This window comes from Oratosquilla oratoria, chromosome 4 (genome assembly GCF_046742065.1).
Source record: "Oratosquilla oratoria isolate Oo_2021 chromosome 4, ASM4674206v1, whole genome shotgun sequence".
NCBI lineage: Eukaryota > Metazoa > Arthropoda > Malacostraca > Stomatopoda > Squillidae > Oratosquilla > Oratosquilla oratoria.
This window is the reverse complement of record NC_134780.1, coordinates 55,998,668-56,023,078: the sequence shown is the minus strand read 5'-3', so window position 1 is coordinate 56,023,078 and position 24,411 is coordinate 55,998,668. Positions and strand designations below refer to the sequence as shown.

The window sequence follows — 24,411 nt, the reverse complement described above, 5'->3', positions numbered from 1 at the left end:
TTCCCCCTTACAAGGGAGGTAGCCAAAAAAGGAAAAGGCATAAAATCATTCCCACCCATTCCATCCCTAAATACACTCCACACCCCCTCCACCCTCCCTCTTATCTTAGCACCTCCTGGATGACGGGTCACCCCTGCACCTTGTCCACTGCCCTGGGTCAGAAGCAGTGTCGCAAGTCACAGCACAACCACAGCAAGGCCGCTTCATTAAATCGGCAACCCCCCCTCTTCATCCCCCCATGCATAAAAGGAGAAGACGGGGAGAAATCCCTTCGGGCTGCATCAAATTTTGCTCACACATACTACCTCATCCCCCATCCCCCCGCCCATTCCACCTCATGCATCACAACATCATCCAAATACAACCATTCTCCATTCACCCCTGTCTTCTGTCCTCTCCCGTCCTTCCTCAACAGACATTCCCCTCTTCCCCAAACCCCCATTCACCCCATCCATCCACCTCATCCTTGGACGTCCCCTCATGTTCACTCCCTCCACATCTGCCTTCCATACCTCTTTTACTAGTCTTTCTTCACTCATTCTTTCCATGTGTCCAAACCATCCTAATATTCTTTCATCAACCCTATCTCCCAACTCCCTTTCCACCCCTGTTCTCCTCCTCACCTCCTCATTTCTAAATCTATCTAGCCTAGTAACCCCCATCATATTTTTCAGACACTTCATCTCAAACACCCAGCACCAAAAAGAATATTAAGAAACTAGAAAGATTACAAAGCGCGACAACCAAACTAGCACCGACTCTCGCCGAACTAACATATGAGCAAAGACTATCCAAACTGAACCTACCAACACTGGAACAAAGAAGAGAAAGAGGAGATTTGCTGACTATCTACAGAATAATGAAAGAAATGGAAGTTTTAGACAGGAACGACCTGTTAGTGTGGGACAACGGTAAAATGAGAGGACACTGAAAGAACCGAAAAAAGATAGCTATAGAAAAAACTTGAAAAGGAACAGTTTCCCACACAGAGTGATAATACATGGAACAAATTAGACAACAAAACAGTATGTGCAAACACTATACAAGATTTTAAGATAAAACTTGATGCGGAGAGATACAAAGACGGGTCACCATGAGCATAGCTCCCCTCCCGTATATTACAACTAGGTAAATACATTCAAACTCCTTCTCTCTTCCTCTCTTATGTTCCATGTTTCTGCCCCATACAGTGCTGTTGGCACAATCACTCCTTCATATAGTCTCCTCTTAGCATCCATTCCCAAATGTCTATTCCTCATTACACTCTTCAATCCACCAAGGCATTTACTTGCTTCTCTCAATCTACATTCTACCTCCACCTTCACTCCACCTTTTCCTGCCACATTTGCAACCAAGTATCTAAAACTATCCACTTCCTCCAGTCGCTCTCCCTTTATGCTCACTTCCAGTCTACTGCCACTTTCACTTCTTGTACATCTCATCACCTTTTACCCACATTTATCTTTAGTTTTCTTCTATCACATACTCTCCCAAACTCTGTCACCAACTTCCTCAATCCCTCCTCCGATCCTGCCACAAGCACAGTGTCGTCCGCAAACAACAGCTGGCTCACCTCCCACTTTTCTCCATTTTCTTTAACCATCTCCAATCCCTGACCCACTACCCTTGCATTTACCTCTCGCACTACCCCATCCATGTATAAGTTGAACAGCCAGGGCGACATAACGCATCCTTGACGAAGTCCCACCTTTACCTCAAACCACTCACTCTCTCCATTTCTAATCCTGACACAAGCTCTACTACTCTCATAAAAACTCTTGACAGCTCCTAGAAGCTTTCCTCCTATCCCATATATCTGCTTAACCTCCCACAGTGCCTTTCTGTCTACCCTATCGTAAGCCTTTTCCAAATCCATAAAAGCCCAAAAAACATCCTTCCCCTTTCCTAAAGCTTTCTCACATATTATGTCTTACCACAAAGATCTGATCTACACAACCTCTACCCGTCCTAAATCCAAACTGTTCCTCACCAATTACTCCCTCTGTTCCTCTCCTAATCCTCTCAATCAAGATCCTCCCATAAGCCTTCCCAACAACACTTAACAAACTAATCCCTCTGAAACTACTACTTTCACACTTGTCCCCTTTTCCCTTGTAAAGTGGAACTATACAGGCACTCCTCCAGTCCTCCGGCACTCTACCCTCTCTCCAGCAAACATTAAATAACCTCACTAGCCACTCCACCATCACTGTACCTCCTTTTTTTAGATATTCTGCATGGCATCCATCCAGACCAGGTGCCTTACCTGCTTTCATCATCATTTGAACAACTGTCTTCACTTCATCCTTCCTTATTTCTCCTCCATTTTCCTCACTCATCACGGTCATTTTCTTAGCATTTCCCGCTGCAGCTATCTTTCCCTCCCTATCCTCCTTCACATTTAGCAACTCCCTAAAATATTCTGCCCATCTTTCCCTTACTGCCTTCTCTTCCATTATCATCTCTCCATCTGCACCCTTTACCTTTTCTTTTTTACTTGATTCGCCTCCTCTTCCTCTCTTAATTTCTTTCCAAAACATCTTTTTATTACTTTCAAAATTTTCTGTCATACTCTTACCCCATTTCACATCTGCTCTCCTCTTTGCCTCCTTTACCTTTTGCTTTACTTCTCTTTTGTTTTTCTTTTTTTGTACCTCTCATATGACTCCCTCGTCCTATTTTGTAACCAAACTGTGAAAGCTCGCTTCTTCTCTTCTACAACCTTCTTTGTCTCCTCATCCCACCATTCACTACCCTTCCTTCTATTTCCTCCTGTCCTTTTTGTTCCACACACCATTCTTGCACACTTTGTGACTCCCTCCTTGAACCATCCCCATTCCTCCTCCACACCTAGCTCTACTCTACCCTTCACTCCCTCCCACTCCTCCTTCAGCTTCTTCTTGTACTCCTTTTCCTTTTCATTTAAAGAGTTCACTCTAAGCACCTCCCTACCTTTTGCCCCTTTCCTCTTTCTCCATCTATCCTCCACTCTCAACTTACCTTCCACCAAGAAATGATCTGATATTCCCCCACCCTCTCCCCTTAGCACATGTACATCCTTAACTCTTCCTATCATAATCCTATTTACCACTACATAATCCATTAACGCTCTATCTATCACCCTTCCATCCACCACCCTCTCCCATGTGTACTTATGCTCGACTTTCTTCCGAAACACTGTATTTGCTATCATCAACTCTCTTTCTAGACACATTTCCACCATCAACTCTCCACTACGATTCTTTCCTGGAACTCCACATTTCCCAACCACTCCATCAATTGGACCCTTTCCTACCCTAGCATTAAGGTCTCCCAGTACTATTACATTGACATTTCTCCCTAAATTCCCTATGCACTCGTTTAAATCTATCCAAAAGGCCTCCCTTTCTACTACACTCTTCTCACTGCCAGGCCCATATGCACTTACAAAGACCCACATCTCCTTTCCCAGTTTCACCTTCATCCACATTATCCTTGAGGAAACCTCCTTCCACTCCACTACACGTGTACCTATCTCTTCACTTACTAGAATAGCCACCCCTTCCCTCCCTCACCCTCTCTTCACTCCTGATAACCTCCCACTTACACTCCCAAACTTACACTCACCCTCCCTTTCAACTCAGTTTCACTCAAAGCCAACACATCCATCTTTCTTCTCACATACATACTACCTATCTCCCCTTTTACTCTCATCTGCACCACATCCACGCACATTAAAAGACCCAAACCTTAGGGTGCTGGTCAGAAAACTCCCAGACCCTCTTATGCCTTTACTTTTTCTTTTAGGAATGTCCCCTGTGGGGCTACAAGGAGAAGGATGCCTAGTCCCAATCCCCGTCCCTTTCTTCTCGTCTCTTACAATCCAAGTGGAAATACTTGGTGGCAGTATTCTTTTCCCCCACCACAGGGAATTCCCCCACCACAGAAAATGAATACTCAGAGAAATGGTACAGGACAGCAAACAAGGGGTTGGAGGACAGCATAACGGAGGGACAGTCATAGTATAAAAGTGTCATCATTTCTCTATGAACAAAGTTTTCCTCTATCATAGACAAAATGATGTGTGGCTCTGGTCTGTAGGGGTGCCCCATATAGACCCTAAAGTATCAACTGCATGCTACTTTGCCACAATAACAAGCAGCCAATACCCCAGACGGGGTATAGCTACATACATACATGCATACATATACCAAGGCTTTTTCCCCCTTTCAAGGGAGGTAGCCAAAAAGGGAAAGGCATAAAAACACTCCCACCCATTTCATCCCTAAATACACTCCACACCCCTCCCACCCTCCCTCTCATCTGAGCACCTCCTGGATGACGGGTCATCCCTGCACCTTGCCCACCGCCCTGGGTCAGAAGCAGTGTCGCTGGGGTATAGCTGGAATAGCTTAAAAAAAATATATATATATATAATCAAAATTATGCCTTTCTTTTTTGGCTACCTCCCTTATAAGGGTAAAAAAAGCCTTTGGTATATGTATGTACAATCAAAATTAGAACAAAACATGAATTCAAATCCAAGTATGATAATTGGAAAGTAAGGATATACAGTAACTAAAGTTTGAACCATACATGAACTTGAAGTTAGGCATGATGATTTGAGAGTAAGATACAAGACCCCCTTGCTTATTGCTCCTTTCCTCTGTACTACAATTGGATATATACGATTATCTAAATACATCTGATGCCAGTCTCGCCAAGACTACCAGTTATCAAGGTTACCAACTACTTAGACAGTATTTGAAGATTTGAATGTGAAATGATTACATGAATCGAACCTTACATGTACACTGAGGATGTTCACATTATGAACCTAGTACTGTGCCACATAAAAATTTTCATTCAAACGTTTGATTCCCATAGATCAGTTGGTGGTCAAGATCCATGAACTGATTATGTATTTACTTAATTGTTGTTGTTGTTGTTGTTGTCGTTCCCTAGACTGTCTGTCCGAGCAGTCCCGTCTCCCCAAGGAATGCCATAGCCGAAACTGGGTTTTCCCACAAATCCTTTATAGAGCGTATGTTGTGTTGTTTGCATGCATGATTGTGTATAATGCAGTCTTCCATTATGTGTTGTATGGTATGGGGTGAAGTGTTACATCCTGGGCAGCTGTTCACAATGCAGTCATCCAGCCTCTTCTGGTAGCTTAGAAGTGCTGGGTGGTGACCGCACCGCAGTCTGGCCAAGTGGACTCTGTCCTTTCGTGGGAGAGAGGATTCAGAAGGGTGGATATCAGGGGGTCTGGCATGCAGCAGTGTGTTGTCTTTCAGTGTGTTAATGGAGCGGTGAGTGATATGATTATGAATATGTTTCCGGAGGCTGGTATTTGGTGGTTGTGGAGGAAGAGAAGAGAGTATCTGTGCGTGATAAAGGTCTTTGGGTGTTGTTTTAATGTTTCTTGGTGTGTGTGGGTGTTCTGCTATGTAGTGTAGCGGGTGTAATGTGTTTGTGGTGGCTGCGGCAAGTGTTTGTGTGCCTCTCATGTCGAGGTGGTCCTTGACTTTGAGGACTTTTGTTTCATGGTGTAAATGGTCTGTAGGTGTTGTATTTGTGCAGCCTGTAATTGTTTTTAGGGCTTTGTTTTGTATGATTTGAAGGGTGTTGTGGTGTGTCTCACTGAGATTAGGAGCCCATGCAGGACTCGCATAATTCAACACTGAGCGTATGCATTGTTTGTATATTGTTATATTAGTTTCTTTGTTTTGTCCAAATGTTGTTCCAGTGATTGACTTAAGTGCGTTAAGTCTGGGTGTGCATTTGTTTTTTATGTTTGTGATGTGTTGTTTGAAAGACATGGATGTATCATATGTTACACCAAGAATTTTCAGTGTGTTTGTGTGTGGTATTAGAGTGTTGTTGATGTAGAGATGAGGTATGTATTTGTGTTCTTTTGTCCAGTTGGTGAGAAGTGTTGCTGTAGATTTGGTTGGAGCTATTTTGAGTCTGTTTGTGATGAACCATGTGTTGAGTGTGTCAAGGTATGGCTGGATTATTTCTGCAGCTTTGTCTGTGTTACGATGTGTGCATGTGATTGTTATGTCGTCTGCGTAGGAAGAGATTTGTATTTCTGAGGTGTCTGGCGTGGGTAAGTCATGCATGTATAGATTAAATAGTGTGGGGGATAGAACTGAGCCCTGTGGTACTCCATTCTTAATGTTTCTGATGTGCGATGATTGGCCATTATATGACACGTAAGCATTCCTACCTGCCAGATAATTGGCCAGCCATCTTTTGGTGTTATTGTGCATGTCTGTGTTATATATTTTATTTGTTAGGTTGTGGCGGGGGATAGCATCAAAAGCTTTACTAATGTCTAATGTTATAAGAAGTGTTCTTTGGTGGGGCCTATCTGAATTGATGCCATCTAAAATTCTTTGTGTGAGGTTTGTCAGAAGAGTGTTTGTGGAGTGTAGTGGCCTAAAACCGTGTTGTGAGTCAGCAAGGGGAATATGTGGTGTGACAAGTTTAACTTAAGTATTAGGCGTTCAATGACTTTAGAGGGGGTGCAGAGAAGTGTGATTGGGCGGTGCGATGTTGGGATTGTTAGGTCTTTATTTGGTTTTGGAATGGTGATTATTTTACCATGCTTCCAGATGTCGGGTATAGTGTTGTGTGAATAGCTGTAGTTTGCAATGTTTGTGAGTGCATGTATACCTTGTGGTCCAATGTGTTTTAGGTGGATGTTGCTTATGTTATCAGGGCCACAGGCAGATGAGTGCTTGAGACTATGTATTATGAGTTTTGTCTGACTGTCTATGAAGGGTATATAGTCTGAGTCTGTGGGAAAGTCTTTCTTACGTCGAATGGTGCGTCGGTCGTCAGGGTGAGAAGTGAGATGGCTTGTCTGTGCAAAATTACGTATGAGTGCGTTTGCCTGTTGTCTGTTTGAGGGTAGATTATCTGTTGTTGTGATTATTGCTGCGTGAGAGCGTGTAGTGTTACTGTTGGATAGTGTAATGCTGTTGAGTGTTTTGTACAATTTGCTGGTGTTTGTTTTGTGATCAAGTGTATTGATAAAGTTTTGCCAATTTTGTGTTTTTTGTTCATGTATTTTATTGGCAATCACAGTGTTTAGTGTTTGTATTTTGTCTGCTATGTTTTGAGGGATAGGTGTGGGGGTACCGTGTTTAAGTGTGTCACGTTGTCTGATGAGGCTTTGGATTTCTGGTGTGAAGTTGGGGTTGTGTGATTTTCTGTTGCCTCTAGGGATGTATCTCTTGTCTGCATTTTGTATGATTGTATTAAAAGTGTGCACAGCATTGTTTATGTTTGTGATTGGTGTACTGTTAAGTGTTTCAAAATGTTGTTCTGTCTCTTCAGTAAAAGCTTCCCAGTTAGCTCTCTTGTAATTGGTGTAAGTGTGTCTGTGGCCAACTGGGGTGCATCTTGTTTTGGTGGTGATGATGATTGGAAGGTGGTCAGAGCCAAGGGTTCCGACCACTCTCCATGATGTTGGGGTTAGGCAGGGGGAGCAAAAGGTGATATCAGGAGAGGAGGGAGTGTAGAGGGCTTGGTGTGGGATATGTGTATGATTATGTGTGTTGTTCATGATAGTCAATGAGTCAAACTGAGTCTGTATATCAAGCCCTCTGTCTGTGTCAGGGTTGTCGACATACCAGGCAGACGACTTGGCGTTGAAGTCTCCACCCATGATCAGGTTGGGGATTGAGGCTAGTTGGCTAAAATGAGGCCTGAAGGTGTCTGGAACTGTGGGGGATGATTGGGGGGGAATGTACATGTTAACTATTGTCAGTGTTGATTTGTTGCCTGTGCGGATTCGAATGGATTGGATTTCTGTTGTGTTATCTGTGGTAGGGAGAATTTTTGGTTGTGGCACTTGTGTCCACAAAACAGATGGAGTGGTGGATCAGGGTGATGAGTCCACCGCCATAGCCATCAGTCCGGTCTTGTCTGATGGTGGTGTAATTATGAAATGATGGTGTTTTGTGTGAGTGTCTTAGTTTTGTTTCTTGTAAAATCGCAATGTGTATGTTGTGTTGTTTAAGAAAGTGTTCAAGTTCATGTTTTTTCGTGTTAATACCGTCAATGTTGTGTTGTAATATGTTGATGTTGTGTGTTTTGTATGTGTTGTATGTTGCCGTTGGGGTGGTAGTGGGGAAGGTGTAGGATCTGGGTCAGAGGGGGGGAAAGGAGAGATCGGGGACAAAGGAAGGGGAGTACTAATCGGGGGTAAGGGCAGAGGGAAATTGGGAGTGGGTGAGGGTGCTGGCTGTGGTTGGGGAGGTGGTAGTGGGGTTACTGGAGGGCAGGTAGAACATGTCCAAGTGTTTGTGTATTGGTTTGTGTCAGCAAGTGATGTACAAGTGAGGTGGGCCCAGTTTTTGCACATATTGCACTGAACTGAGCCCTTTGTCTGTCTGCTCGAAGTAATGGGTTTAGAGCATGTTGGGCATGTGTATTTTGTGGTGGGCCCAGGATTGCTCTCTACATCTCCAGCTAAAAGTAGAAGAAGAGGGGTGATCGCCGGAAAATCACCCCTCAGTGCAAAAAAAACGTAATATTGCATGTTGGGAAAAAGGATTGTGGTACTCCCCAAGGTAGGCGTAGCTCCTCTTGGGGATCAGTGCCACCTGCATAGAGCCGGTGGCCAGGGGTAGTTGCTGCTGTTTGGCCCCCCAACTCTTGGGGTTGGGGGGTGGTCCCACGACGTAGACGCTGCAGCTCCAGGACCCATTGGAAGGGTAGGACGGTACCCTTCACAGAGGTACTTTGTCAAAAGATTTCTACAGATATAGATACACAGTCCACCCAGTCATCTCTGTGTTAGTACTGTTTTAATGCAGGGTGGTGACATGAACATGACATAAACAACAACTTAATTGTTGTATGTAGGGAAGGAAGTATGCCTATTGGGTCCTGATTCTTTTTCTCTATCTTAGCTTCAAGCTTGTTTATGGTCTTAGCATGGGTTATATCATCTCTTAAGTTATTCCAGCTGTTGATGCATCTTTACAAAAACTGTTTCTGCACATCTTTCATACCTCCAAATATACTACTTCACCAGGCTCATGGAAGTAAATTAAGACCACATGTCAAAAGTATGTGAAGAAATAAATTTTTCTGTATAGATGTATAAATATGTGGAATAGGTGATATATCCCAGCCTCAAACAATACACGAGTTTAAATCTAAATATGAGAATTAGGAATCAAAGATATAGATTAAGTTGGAACCGTACATGAATTTGAGTCTTGGTATGTTAGAAAATTAGAGAATAGGATACAGGATCCAATGAGCATTGCTCCTTTCCTGTTTACTACTATTAGATAAATAAAATATAACTAAGAAATCTCTCCCAAGATAAGTAAGAGCCACACTGACACAACCATGTTCATGTCACCATCCTGGATTAAAACAGTACTAACACAGAGATGACTGGGTGGACTGTGTATCTATATCTGTAGAAATCTTTTGACAAAGTACCTCTGTGAAGGGTACCGTCCTACCCTTCCGATGGGAGGAGTTTGTGACGTTAAACCATATCAATCATCATCAATCACCTCAAAGAAGATTACTGGTAATGTGGAAATTGGATAACATATGACTCAAGATAAGTAAACTCCACACAGAGGGATAATATAATTGTTGCCTAAAGATTCACCGAGTGGAAAACCCACTGCCCAACTGTGGCTGGTAATAGCCCTCAGAACCTCCCACATTGTATTTGTATTTCACATGTGGAAGGCTAACACCCAATGATTGTTCCTCTCCTAATACATTCAGCCAATGACAGAGAAATGGTCCCATACCAACACAACATAAAGAAATCTGTAGCAGGAAAGGCAAGTACTGTTGCCAGCCATTGTGAAGCTATGGGTTTTCCATTTAGTGAAACTTGAGGCAACAATTATTTTTATTAGCATTATTTGTATTGCGGAACTGGACACTTTCAATCAACTGGGACTCTTTCCTCTCTCTCTCCTCTCTCCTCCTTGACACACATTGAACAAACTCACCAATCACTCCATTATTACTCTTCCACCCTTTATCATATATTTTATATTACCCATTTGATTTCTTTCAATGCTACCCGTACATCCTCTCATAATTACCCTATTCTCCTCACCCATCACATTTTGTTTAATATCTCATGTAGTCATAAGCACAGCCTCTCAGTCATCCTCCACATTCAACCCCTTTGTGGGGTATTGACTTTGTAAGGTCTGTGTAATCAATACTGTAGTGAAACCCTTATGAACTAGTTATACAACAGTTTTATGATTGGAAACTGATCTCCCCTGTAGAAGAATGCTGATCTAATTGAACTTAAGTTACCCCTCCTTTTTGCTGCAATCAATCGATCTTTCTCACACCACCTCTATGACTTCACCTCTAGGGTGTGATTTTGTCATCAGGGATAGATAGTGCTGGTTAGAGATTAAGAGACATGACCCCATGGACATAGCTTCCTTCCTGTATACTACAATAAGGTACAAGTAGGTGAATCCAAATTGTGGAGGAGATATAAAAACTGCTGGAAAATATAAGGATGGCCTTTCACAACTGCATCACTACCCTCCCTCCCTCATCCTCCCGCCAGTCCACCACCAAAATTTGTGTGAAAAAATAACAATATAGCCTATCACCATGTCACTACCTTCCCTCCCTCATCCCCCCTACCGTCAACCCACCAGTCCGCAACTCTGTCTCATTGTCTCCTTTGTCCAGGCAGCAGTTTGGTCAGTTCAAAGTGATTGTTATAACTTTGTGTGTGTGTCCTCCAGTTCACGTGTCTGTGTGGTGAACTATGGCCCCCAACCAAGCAGCAACCTCTCATGACGAGTCTACTCCAAAAAAATTAAAGAAAGTGATGAATCTTGAAAAGGTGAAGCTGCTAAACAAATGTAGGGCGTGTAATATGAGCAATTTTGCTGTTGAAAAGCTATTTAACATGAGAGCACAATGCATTCAATAAAGAAAAATTAGGCGAACATTAGGGCAGCACTGGCATCTACTGCTCCTCCTTCTGCTAAGCAAGTGTCGCAGGTAAGAAGCAGTGTTATATCTAAGATGGAGTCTACTTTATATGTGTGGATAATAGACCAGAACAAAAAAGGCAATCCAATTAATAGCAATGCAATTTATGCAAAGGGAAAACATTGTTTGACAGTAACTAGTGATGAGGCTAGCACCAGTGCAGAACTAGACTTTCCTGCCACCACCCAGTCTGAATTTTAGCAAGGAAAGGATGGTTCAACAGATACAAGAGGTGTTCCTTGCACAATTTGAAAATGTGCAGTGAATCAGGTTCGGCAGATCACATTTCAGCAGCTGCATTCACTGGTGCTCTGAAGGAAATTACTGAAGAAAAGGGATACAGGCCTGAGCAGGTATGGAATATGGATGAAACAGGCCTCTTTCAGAAGAACATGCCTGTCAGGACCTTTGTCGCCAAGGAAGAGAAGAGTGTGACAGGGTTCAAAGCTGCTAAGGACCAATGCACATTAATGCTTTGTGCTAACACTACTGGCCACACCATCAAGCCAGGCTTTATTTATAAGTCTGCTAACCCCAGGGCACTTAAGGGACACAACAAGAATTTGCTGCCAGTGTTCTGGATGCATAATGTAAAAGCATGGACAACCAACACCATCACTATTGACTGGTTCCACCACTGTTTCCTAATGGAGGTACTGGCATATCTACAAGAGAAGGGTCTCTTGCTCCTAGATAATACTGCAAGTCACCCAGTGCCCCTTGATGGAATGTGCAATGATGTTGAGGTTGTGTTTATACCACTAAACACTAACTCCCTCATACAGCCTCTTTATCAGGGTGTGATAGCTGCCTTCAAAGCCAATTACATGCAGATGCATACAGAGGTTTCATGCTGCATTGGATGCAAACCCTGACTTGAGTGTCATTCAGTATTGGAAAAAAATTCACTATTGCTGACTGCCTCACAATTGTGCAGGAGTGCCTTAAGGATTTGTGCCCTCAGACAGTTAATGGTTGTTGGAGGGCACTGTGGCCGGAATGTGTGTGTGATTTCACAGGCTCTGGTCCTCAGGAAGAGGTTGATAATGCTATGAAGAAGACAGTGGAGTTAGCTAGGCTAGTTGGAGGTAGGGTTCAAGGACATGCAGGAGTATTAGGTGAGGGAACTGGTTGAAGAACATGCCATGGCCTTAAATGATGATCAACTGTTAGAGATTGTGCAGTCAGACAGTGAGGATGAAGAGGAAGCTAGTGTTGCTGAGGCTGATCACCCTCAAGCTCCCACTCTTGAAAAGCTAGGGTAAACAATGAGGATGACAGCACAGCTCAAACAATTATTGTATGACAGATCCATCTATGGTGAGAGCATTGAAGGTGATGAGCAATATTGATAAGAGCATTGCTCCTTACAAGACTCTTTTTGATGATATGAAGAGGAAACTGTCTCAGTTGCCAATGCCAATCACAAAGTATTTTACAAGGAAGCCTTCTGCTACCCCTATTGTCCCACCCGAACCTCAACCCAGGCACTCGACTCCTTATGTCATCCAGTTACACTCCACATCATCTCATCCAGTTATTCATCATCAGTAACTGCATGGCTAACTATCATCACCATCATCATCATCACAAGTAATAGTGCACTGAAACTTATGCAAGTGGCAAGTGTTTTGTTTTATTATTTATCCATAACATGTGCAATATTTCGTATTGTTTTTGGAATTTTATGAGTTATTAGGTTTATTTGATGAAGGAAACATTATTGTTAGGTAAAGGAAACCCTATTGTTATGTTAAGTAAACATTATTGTTACGTATGTGTACATGTAATATGTGCACCAAACATTTGGGAATTTTCAACTTTCATGAGGTTCTTGATCCCCTAACCTCATGAATGTTGAGGGCCTACTGTATTTCATATACCAGTAGGCATGAGTTGCGATGACCACATGATTGTTATGAATATGTATTACCACTGATGTTAATCTTTGCAGAAGGTGCCGGAAAGAATCAGCAGGTGGAATTGGCTTTCCAACCTTTGTAGAAAGAACTTTCCCCTCCATAGCTGGAGGCAGTGTACTATTTGGAGGTAGCATGGTGTATGGAGCTGAAGGCATGGAAGGCTCAGTCCCATTTCATTGGGAAGGCTCTCACAACCTCGGTAGAGAATTACCAAGGGTCTCCCATGGAACTGAGATGTTATCTGGATTTTGGAGGTATGGAAAATTTTATATTTTGTTTCTAGTGAAGAACAAAAAGTTTAAGCTGAAAAGTTATGCCACAGTTTGTAGCTTCATGATTGAAATCTTATTTCTGTGTTTATAGGGTATTGACCCCATAACTATATATAATCTGTACTACAGAAAAACCAATGATGGGCACCTCTATCAACTTCAGCTGTATTTCTTACACCTTTTCATAATGGCAACAATGAAGCTTTTAAGCTCTTCACTGTCATAACTATTATGGAACAAATTGCTAGTAACTTTGCAGTAGTTGGATTTGATTATTTGAATTACTGTACATTGTTGCTATTCAGGAGTTATGGGCCCAAACTCTCTCTTTATCAACTTCAAAAGTATTTCTTACACCATGTCACACATGGAGAGCTGACAACCTTCCTCTTGGTACTTTCACTTGGTGGCAGAAACAGTCCTATATTGATACAACACAGACAACAGAGTTCCTCCCCAGAGAGATCTGTGGTAGGGCCCAAGGACTATTGCCAGCCACTATTGGGTATTGGGTTTTCCACTCAGTGAAACTTGAGGCAACAAATATATTATTCCTTTGTGTACACTTCTCAGTAAAATGCTACTAAGTAAAAATGGGTAATATTTGTTCATTAGCTACAGAATTAATTACAGGTCACAATTGGATCTTGGATCAGCTGTTCCCCTGCAAGATGAGTCAGACAATTGCTCCTTCGGATCATGTGGAGGCCTGAGTCCCAGCACTGGTCCTGGCCTTTCAGCCACCCTTCCTCCAGAAGCTGCCTGCTCCCCATTCAGTACCCAGAGGAGGGGATCCCTTCCTTCTGACCTCTTCCATTCAGGTCAGTAACATTGTGAATATTTGTATAACAAGTTTATTTTACCATGATGCTTTATATTTTGTTTTATAGTGATTTAAGCTTCTGAATATGCAGTTTTAAGGCTCCCGCCTGGGACCAATGACAGGTGCTTGCACAGGTTGGTCCTACAACAAGGATATCAGGTGAATCTCCCTAGTGTATATGTTCAAACCCTCTTATCTTCCTTGGTTCTGTTTGGAGGTGCAGCCCTAAAGGGTTGACAGTCAATCTTCAGACTAGGCCCAAGATCTTTCTTCAATAATTTTATCTGTATTTCTTTTACCTGGAAATACAAGGAGAGCTGACAACTGGCATCAGCTCCCCTCCTTCTGCTACTTTCAGCCTGTGACATAGAAACAGTCCCAATGGGACAATGGAAAAATGAGAGGACATAAAAAGAAGCTAAAAAAAGATACATACATATACCAAGGCTTTTTTTCCCCTTACCAGGGGGATAGCCAAAAAGGACAAGGCACAAAAACATTCCCACCCATTTCATCCCCAAAAACACTCCACACCCCTCCACCCTCCCTCCCATCTTAGCACCTCCTAGATGACGGGTCATCCCTGCACCCTGTCCACTGCCCTGGGTCAGAAGCAGTGTCGCAGGACACAGCACATCCACAGCAAAAGATAATTACAGAAAAGATTTGAAAAAAAAGCTTCCCACACAGAGTGATAGATACTTGGAACAAATTAGACAAAGAAACAGTGTGTGCAAACACTATTCAAGATTTTAAGAAAAAACTTGATGCTGAGAGATACAAAGACAGGTCACCATGAGCATAGCTCCCTTCCCATATAATACAACTAGGTAAATACAATACAGTGCAGTATTAGTGCAATGTTTCTTCCCAGAGAAATATGTGGGAGGGCATGAAGACCATTGCCAGCTGTTGTGATGCTGCTGGTTTCTGGTCAGTAAAACTTGAGGCAACAGTTGAAAGTACAGACGCTCCTCAACTTACGTTTTAGTTACGTTCCGAACGGCCGAACGTAAGTTGTTACTGTACTATACATCCGTAAATTCTATTACTGTATCTTACAAAACACCCCTAAATCATTAATCATACACATAACATTGTAAAATAATAACATTAATTTCAAATAAATTAAATTCAAGCAACATAAATTGAGATGGTGGAGGAGGAGGCAAGGCACTTTCAGTCTGTCGTTTGTGCAATGTAAACAATGGACGCAGCATCATGCGTAAGTATCGTTTGAACTACGGAGAGCGCGCTAAACTAAAAAATTCACTCTTTTTTTTCCACTTTTTTAGTCAGTTCAAATGTAAAATCGAAAAAATGTAAAACAAATGAACGTAAGTAGAGGAGCGTCTGTACCTCCTTTGTGAGGTGCATTGGACTAGGCCCAAGACCTCTGTGTAACCAGTTATTTCTGCCATCTTTAACTCAAGGAGAGCAGACAACCAGAGCTGGGCATATTACCACTGGACAGGTAGGGCATTACTGCCAGACAGGTAGTGTGTTACCGAAAAATCTGGGGTGCATTTCCATCAGTGTGTATTATATACTTATGTATATATGTTTATAAAGTGTGTATTATGTATATATATATAGATTTTTTGGTAACACACTACCTGTCTAGTGGTAAGGCGCCCAGCTCTGCAGACAACAACCAGTGATTGACTCCCTCCTACAGATATAAGCATATACATGAAACAGAAAGGAAGGGATTAGTTTAATAAATTGTTTTTCTGGAAAAACCTTTCTATCTGTTTACCAAGAGGCTTCTTCCCCTTTATAAATGAGGTAGCTAGCCAAGGCATGCACCCACCCCACCTCCCATTGATCACCCATTTGCTTCCCTTTTATCTTAGCTCCTTGTAGATGAAGTGTCATCCCTATCCCCCACTCACTGCCCAGGTCAGAAACAATGCAACAAGACACAGCATATCCACAGCAGGGCAGGCCACTTCTTGTATGTGGCAATCCTCCATGTTCATCCACTCATGTGAAAATAGAGAAGATGAAGAGAAATCTCTTTGGGCCATGTCCATTTATTGTCAATTTACAAAAAATTCTCCACTCACACCTATCTCTTGCCCTCTCCCCTGCTCAATGGACCCTTCCTTTCACTCGAGGTACTCTGCACCCCATCCACCCATAGCAACATAACACAACTCTGGCAAAACCCAACCTTCACCTCAAACCACTCACTTGAAGAGACACTTGGAAGTTAATGTAAGCAAAAAAGTAAGATAAGATGTACAAGGGGTGAAGGTGGTGGGTTGGATGTGAGTTTAACTTCTTCAATACGGGTCAGATATTTGAGCACCTGATGTATAACAATTCAATGATGTATCACAATACGCAGGTTATAGAATATAAAGCTACAGCTGCAACACTTGTTCTCTTTCACTCAGAATGTTGATTAAGCCTCTTCAGAGAATACAGGGGTCACTTAGCTGCAACTAGAAAATAAATGAATATCAGGATACAGACACCAGCATCCTTGTAAACCCAACTAGGTAAATACTTGCACTTCATGATGCCAATGTTGGCGTCATCATATGCTAAGGGTTAAAGGATGAGAGGATGGAGGAAGTGGAAAGTTTTAAGTATTTGGAGCCATATGATTGTTATGGATTGTAATTAACTAGTGTTATACTTGTGGGCAGTCTTATGCCATTAGTCATGTATAGCAGGGGATGGAAGAGTAGAGATGGTGAATCATAGAGTAATAAAAGCAAATAAATGTGTGGGGAAATGTAAAATGTTATGAGAAATAGGTATCTCAGGATGAACACAAATAGAAGACCATGAAGGAGTGATTGTAACCACAGCACTGTATGACTATATGAAGTAGAGACTTGGAATTTGATGGAAATAGGAAGTAGGAGCTTAGGTTGCAGGGCCCTGCTGTGCATGTGCTGTGTCTTGCTACATTGATTTTGACTGAAACAGAGGGGTAGGGATAGCTCTTCATCCATAAGGAACTAAGATAGAAGGAAAACAGTTGGGTGTTTGATGGGAGTGGAATGGGGGTGGATTCCCTTGGATGACTACCTCCCTTATAAAGGGGAAGAAGCCTTCTGGTATATAGATAGAAAGTAGGATTTTAACCTCTTCAATGTGAGTCAAATTCTCTCTCACAGAATCAGATGCCTGAGGTATGATGATTCATCACAATACTCACATTATAAAATATAAAGTCACTGTCACTGAGTGATGATAAACATAGAAAACATGACCAAGCCAGTTCACAGAATTTGGTGGTCACTCAGCTACAACTACAAAATAAATATAATCAAGACACTGACACAGCTACAGAAGAGACCTGAAAAAATAGCTTCCCACATAGAGTGATTGATGCCTGGAACAAACTAAGCAGAGAAAGAGTGAATGCCAGAATTATACACGATTTTAACCATTTCCATACGGTGACGCCTACGTAGGTGTCATGAGCAGCAAGTGGGTACGCGATGATGTAACCTCCATTCTCTATAAACTGGCTTCATCATATTTTCTATGGTTATCAAAATTCACGGGTGAAAGAGAACGAACGATTGAGCACTGACTTTATTTTCTATAATGCGATTATTATGATGCAACATCGCACGTCAGGCAGCTAATGCTGCCAGACGTGCGATATGCCCCGGAGTGAAGAGGTTAAGAATAAACTGGATGTGGAGAGAAACAAAAACAGGTCACTATGAGCATAGCTCTCATCCCATAAAATACAACTAGGTAAATACAGGCATCCTTGTATACCCAATGGTGTCAATATATTTACCTAGTTGTATCTTACAGGAAGGGAAGCTACTGTCCTTTTTGAGTTTCTTTTCATGGCCCCTTATATTTCTCTTATCCTAATTTAGTAAGTCTTCTCTATCAAAGACTTCCATGCCTTTCATAATTCTATAGATCATTAGCAAGTTCCCTCTTTCTCTTCTTTGTTCCAGAGTCAGTAATTTCACTTTTGACAATCTCTCCTCATATGACAGATTTTAAAGTGTTGGGGCTATCTTTGTAATTGCCGTCTGGATTCTTTCAATTTTCTTTATATATCTTTTTGGTAATGGGTGACCATAGTGTCGCAATATACTCCAGTCTAGGCCTTATCACTGTACCTATTTTATATTGTCCTGTTATTATTATTATTATTATTATTTTATTATTATTATTTTTTTTTTTTTTTTTTTTTTTTTTTTTTTTTTTTTTTTTTTTTTTTTTCCAAAATCCTATTATGCTACATTTCTTGATGTTGAAGTCTACTTCCCACTTCTGACTCCATTTCCAAACCTTATTCAGATCTCTGCAGCGATTCACAATCCTTTTCAGTATTCACTTTCCTTAGCAATTTTGCATCATCTTCCCAAGTTGAACTCTTTTCTCTGAGCACTTCCCTCATTTTCCTTCCATGCAAGAAATCCTCCACCCAGTATCCCTCCTATGGTTTCCAGTTTTCTTAATAATTTTTTATGTGGTATTTTGGGTGGGGGGATGGGGGTTGAGGTAGTATGCGTGAGCAAAATTTGATGCAGCCCGAAGGGATTTCTCCCCGTCTTCTCCTTTTATGCAATGGGGGATGGGGGGACGGAGAGGGGGTGTCGCCGATTTAATGAAGTGGCATTGCTGTGGATGTGCTGTGTCTTGCGACACTGCTTCTCACCCAGGGCAGTGGACAAGGTGCAGGGATGACCCGTCATCCATGAGGTGCTAAGATAAGAGGGAGGGTGGAGGGGTGTGGAGTGTATTCAGGGATGGAATGGGTGGGAATGATTTTATGCCTTTTCCTTTTTGGCTACCTCCCTTGTAAGGGGGGAAAAAGCCTTGGTATATGTATGTACTTTGTCAAAGGCTTTAAGTAGAAGAACACAATCAGCCCATCCATCCCTTTCTTGTATTATATCTATCAGTCTTGAGTAGAAACAAATCAAATTTGTGGCACATGATTTTCCCAGTCTGAATCCAAATTGCCTCAGATTTAGTATATTGTTTTCTTCCAAATGTTCTATCCATGTGTTCTTAATAACTTTTTCACAAATTTTGGCTACAGTGCAAGTAAGGGAATGTAGGCATCATTGTATGGAAGAGGTTAATTGTGTTCGAGATAAAGTATTTTAGAAGTATGGTGGGGGTTATGAAGATGGATAGAATTAGAAATGTGGAGGTGAAGCAGAGAGTGGGAGTGGAAAGAGAGATGGCAGATGAGGTTGATCAAAGAATGCCGAGATGGTATGGACATATGGAAAGAGAACATGGAAAGCAGAAGTGGATGGATCATGTGAAGAGGGCATTGAATCCAAGAGAAATATCTTCTGAACAAGGAAGAGACAGTGTAAAACATAAGGTGAATGGGGAATGGTTGTAAATGGATGAGGAAATAATGCAACCTGAAGGGATGCCCTTGTCTTTTCTATATTTCTTGAGTGGATGAAGGGAGGGTCACCATAATGAATCACTGGTGATACCAGCTCTGGCTGGTGAGCCCTACTGTGGAAGTGTCATGTCTTGCTTCATTACCTCTGGTTCCAATAATATGGCAGGGGATAGGAATGACCCTTTATCCATGAGGTGTTAAGATGGGAAAGACATTGTCCTTTCCATATGATAATGCTGACATTGGCATCATGAGGTGGAAATGGGTATATGAGGATAATGGCATCAACATCTTGATTATATTTATTTTGTTGTAGCTGAGTGACCCTTGTATTCTGTGAACAGGCTTGATCATATTTCCTGAGGTTACCAACATTCAGGGTGAAAAAGAATGAGTAATACAGCTGTAACTTTATATTTTATAACAAGCATATTCTGAGGCTTTACTGAATCATCATATATCAGGCAGCCAATGCTGTCTGCAAAATTTTGACTCGTATTGAAAAGGTTAAATGGGTTTTTGGGTGGGTAAGGGGTGGGTGGATGCTTTGACTTAGACACCCCTTTTAGAAGGGGGAAGGGCCTTTTGGTAAAATGATTAACTGTATTTTATAAAACAATACTTTTGTAACAGCCACAAGTGTGAAAAAAGTGGTGTTGACTGAAAATGGAAATTCACCATCTTAACACATTCATGTTTGAAAAATTCAGGGGGATATAACCAAAATTTAGATTTAATTTTCATGTTCATTTTGATATGTGTAATAATTTCTATATCATTACTTTTTTATAATTAAATTGTGTCAACTAATGTTAGCCATCTTTGTTTCATGGCAGGGGACCTCAGTGTGTGGAACAGGATCAGACCGTAGACGTGCTTTCTCCTCCCACTCCCAGGCAACCTTCTCAGTTTCTCCTTTCTTCCAGTGGCTACTGCGTAGTGCCAAAGGGCTATCTTCCAGTGTGTGTGAACCTTCAATTGGACTTCAGGGTTCATATAGCCCGAAAAAGTTGTGAGTGAATTGAGGGAATGCAGATAATCTCGTATAGAAAATATATTCAAACAGATAATTAACTGATGTGAGTGTGTGTTTTTATTGAAGTTACAGCAGAACATAAGTGTGTGATTAAGACCTGCGGGAATATTAGCTATTACTATAAGCTGTTGAAAATTGAAGACAAAGCTCAAGGTAGTTCCTTGATGCACTCTGTCCTGTAATTTTAAAGATTTTAGGTGACAGCAGTAGTGATTTAGTGGATATTCATAGTGTACGTATGCATCAAACCATCATGATATTGTATGTAGGCAATGATTGGATGAGTGAAAGAGCCTCCAGTTTTATATTACCATATATAGTACATTGCAATTATGTGTTTTCAGAGATTGTTTTCATATATAATTACATACAGTATTTTCAAGTACTATGTATTAAAAAGAAACATTGATGTGTTCTCAAGTTTCGTTTTACTAAGACAGTTAAGGTGGATGGGATGTTGTATTCAACTGCCATAGAAGTCACAATTAACAGATCTTTAATTTTTTGTATTTTATATGAAATTGAGTCTATAGGAAAGAAATGTACATATTTTCCATGAACTTTGTACAGTTGTAAGATGTTCATTGTTAAACTAGACGGTGTCATTTTTTTTGTTTTTCTTCTTCTTCTTCTTTCTTTTTCTTAATTTACTAGCTAAGCTATAAAATGCAATCTCAAGTTTGCTAGATCCAGAAATAGTGTATGGATTTTCAACTACCAGTGTAAAAATATCAGTTTTATGGTCATCTGGTCAAGATGACCTCAGAGCCAGCATGAAATTTTAGACTTGAGTTATAGGGTCAGAATATCCATATGATACTGGTAAAGTAGGAGTATGGACATTATAAGATGGCCCAGATATTTTTTTAAAGAAAAAGAAAATGGTTGATATAGCATGGTTTAGAATAACAGTTAACTATATAAAGACTTAAGTTTTTAAATTGTACTAGAAATATAATGTATCAAAATACCTTTAAAGTTCATATTTGAAGTATGTCAAAAAAAGAAAAAGAAAAAAAAAAAGAAAAAAATATACTGGAATAAATTCTGCTGATATCCATATGACAAGAAATTGTTAAGTGTTTGTGTTTATCTGTCATACACGTGTTATTAGTAATGGGAACAATTTGGAAGATCAATGTCTTTCCCAATGTGTGGATGTCCAGACAATTAGCTAATGTGCTCTTTTATTACGTAATAATGAATGTTGCCAAGCTCCTAGTGGAATATGCTCCAATCATGAGTGTTTTCTGATAATCAAATGTAAGATTCATACTAAAGTAGATATTTTTATTTTATATGTGTATAAGACTGTGGGAAAAGTGTGTTTATATTGTTTGTATCTATGACTAGTGAGAGTATATGTTTCAACAATAGGTTTAGCTATGCAGTAATGATATGAGCTCATGTAGGGATGGGAATGCACAAGGGCTTCACAATATGCAAGCATTTAGGTATTAGACCCCCTCATAATTTTTTTGTTTTACTTAGCAGTGTTGAAGATTATAAACAGATTAAAGGAGTCTTATATCTTCAGTTAGGGGTCCTCTTCTAGGTACATATATTTTGTTAAGCAACAATACTAATTTGACAAAAAAAATATCAAAGTTCTTTATATTCGTCATATCCATTTTCATATTTGTACTTGGAAGGCAGAAGGAATCACCTTTTTTACTTCATCCTAACTTTGCCCTGCCTTGACCTGAGGATTAATTGGTTTATTTAGCCTTCAGATTAATGTTTATACAAAAAAAGAAAGAAAGAAAAAAAAAACTTAGGTAAGTTTCATAAAGTTATAGGTAATTGCATTAGTTCTTTTTGCAATTGATTAGTCACAAGTATACTTGATAGTTTTAAGAAAACAAAAGCAAATATGATTGTTCTTTTATAGTAGTGAAGGCACCTTGAAATTAAATCCAGTTGTTTTAATCTTTGTATTATTTTGATGTATTTAATATATCAAATATTGATGGCCAACCTGAACAGATAGTTATCATGTACAGGTGCTAGGAGTCCAGTTTAGATTTATTGCCACAGACTGGAAAAAGATTAAAGGGAAAAAAATGTACTATGTTCAGACTTACTTATATGAGTTACATGAATTGCTAACACCTTGACTGACTGTGGACAGTTGTTAAACATAACTTGGGAGATTATCAAGTAACATCTTACATGAGATGTATACAATAATTTGAAAAATGTAGCATTTTGAAGAACTGTAAATTAATTTTAAAAAATTAGCACTATGGTATAAGCAAGCTAATCAAGGGCATTAGAGAAGAAAAGCTTTGCCAAGTTAGTCTGAATATAGTGTTTTCCTTTTGTACAAATTGGAGAAACGGGATTTGCATTTTTATTTATTTACCTATTTATCTTTTGTGAGGGATGTAAAATAAGAAATAAGTTAGAATATATATTTATGTAGCATTTATTTCCATGAATTGGCAAAACTGTTTTGTAATTGCATTTCTTCCTCATGTATAATTTGTATCCTGTAGTACAAGGAATTGTTGAATCATTTGAATCCTGATAACTTTACTTTTGATTAATTTAATTATTTGCCAGAATCCCTTGGAATACAGAATGATTCTTGCATTTGTATATATATATACATATATATATTTTCTTTCAGTAACCTTTTGCAGTGGCTAAAGATTTGGGAAAGAATTAAATTGGACAATGATCATTGAACCTTCAGTATTATTACCTTAAGTCATTTTGTAAAGCCTTTGTATTTCCTTGTCTTGCTGCATCACTTTTGAGCTAAGGAGTGTGGTGGGGAGGGACAGGAATAAACACTTGATCCACAAAGTGATAAGATGGGAGGGACGACAATTTTTTTTTTTTTTTTTGGGGGGGTGTGTGGAAGAAATATAGGGTGTGTGTATGCATTGATTCAGTCATGTTCCTATAAGGAGAAAAAGGCTATTTGAGATATGTATTTACCTAATTGTAGCATACAGGAAAGGATTTATACTCGTGAGGCCTCATCTCTCTTTCTCCATCATACCTAACTTTGCAATGCCTGCCAGATTCTTGGAAGCTGTAAGTCTTCTGCAAGAGAGACCTGGGATAACAGATTGATTGATCGAAATTGTTAATAGATTTAGCTGGGGTAGTTTCTAAGCCATTCAAGGAGTGAAAGCATCAACAGTTTATTTATTTATTTATTTTATTTTTTCCAGCCTCCTCCTCCCCCTCCTTCTTCAATTTGTTCCCATAAATGTACACTTTAAACCCACTAACAGAGAAATAATATTATTTCTCCGATAGTGGGTTTAAAATATACATTTACAAATGTGTTATAACATTACAGTTTCCCCTTGTTCCCATTACTTCCTGACTCGTTCATAGAATCTCCTCAGAAGTAGAGGAATGGACATTTTATCACTTCCTCCTAAAAACAGCCAAAAATGGTATGTGGAACAAGGAAAATGGGAGGAAACATGTAATTTTCGCAGGAAAATTAATTTTTCCCTGATACAAACCTGAGGTACTCCTTACCCAAGGATACGCGGCGCGTTTCTACCGCTAACACTGTGTGTGCTTGAAAACACCTCACTCCGAGGGTCTGGGCAACCATTATCCTCAGTAAGGGGCCCTCCTGGGGCAAGGGGGGCCCCCCTCCCCCCACAAGGGTAGGAGGGTAGAAGCTCCATTGTCTGAGCCAGGTATGAAATTAGTCACGAGGGTTGACAGGCCAGGGAGAAGGAACTACTAGCGGGGTGGATGAGGAGGGCCATTAGAGGTAAGGAGTACCTCAGGTTTGTATCAGGGAAAAATTAATTTTCCTGCGAAAATTACATTTGTTCCGAAGAATACAAACTCTTCGGTACTCCTTACCCAAGGAGACTTGGACTTAGGGGGGAAGGAAGTATTTGTCTAGCCTGGGAAACCTTCATAAGGAGAAAATGTAGAGTGCTAAGATCTACGTTGACCAGACCCTTATACATTCCCCGAAACTGTGAAGGGCACCTGGATCTGTTCCCAGA

The 24,411-nt window shown here is 40.5% G+C and overlaps 1 protein-coding gene across 10 annotated transcripts in view; it reads left to right on the top strand.

The window, feature by feature from the left end:
- Positions 1–22,348, top strand: part of LOC143024863 (uncharacterized) — a 201,958-nt gene extending 179,610 nt beyond the window's left edge. For 6 of the 10 annotated variants that reach the window (XM_076184195.1, XM_076184188.1, XM_076184190.1 and 3 more), the window contains 3 exons: positions 12,959–13,180; positions 13,832–14,019; positions 20,230–22,348. In XM_076184195.1, the coding sequence (XP_076040310.1) occupies positions 12,959–13,180; positions 13,832–14,019; positions 20,230–20,399 (580 nt within the window). In that variant the 3' untranslated portion in view covers positions 20,400–22,348. Of the gene's footprint in view, positions 1–674; positions 1,075–12,958; positions 13,181–13,831; positions 14,020–20,219 lie in introns of those variants that run through there. The other 4 variants (XM_076184192.1, XR_012966318.1, XM_076184199.1 and 1 more) reach the window with 4 other exon arrangements.
- Positions 22,349–24,411: the final 2,063 nt, after the last annotated feature.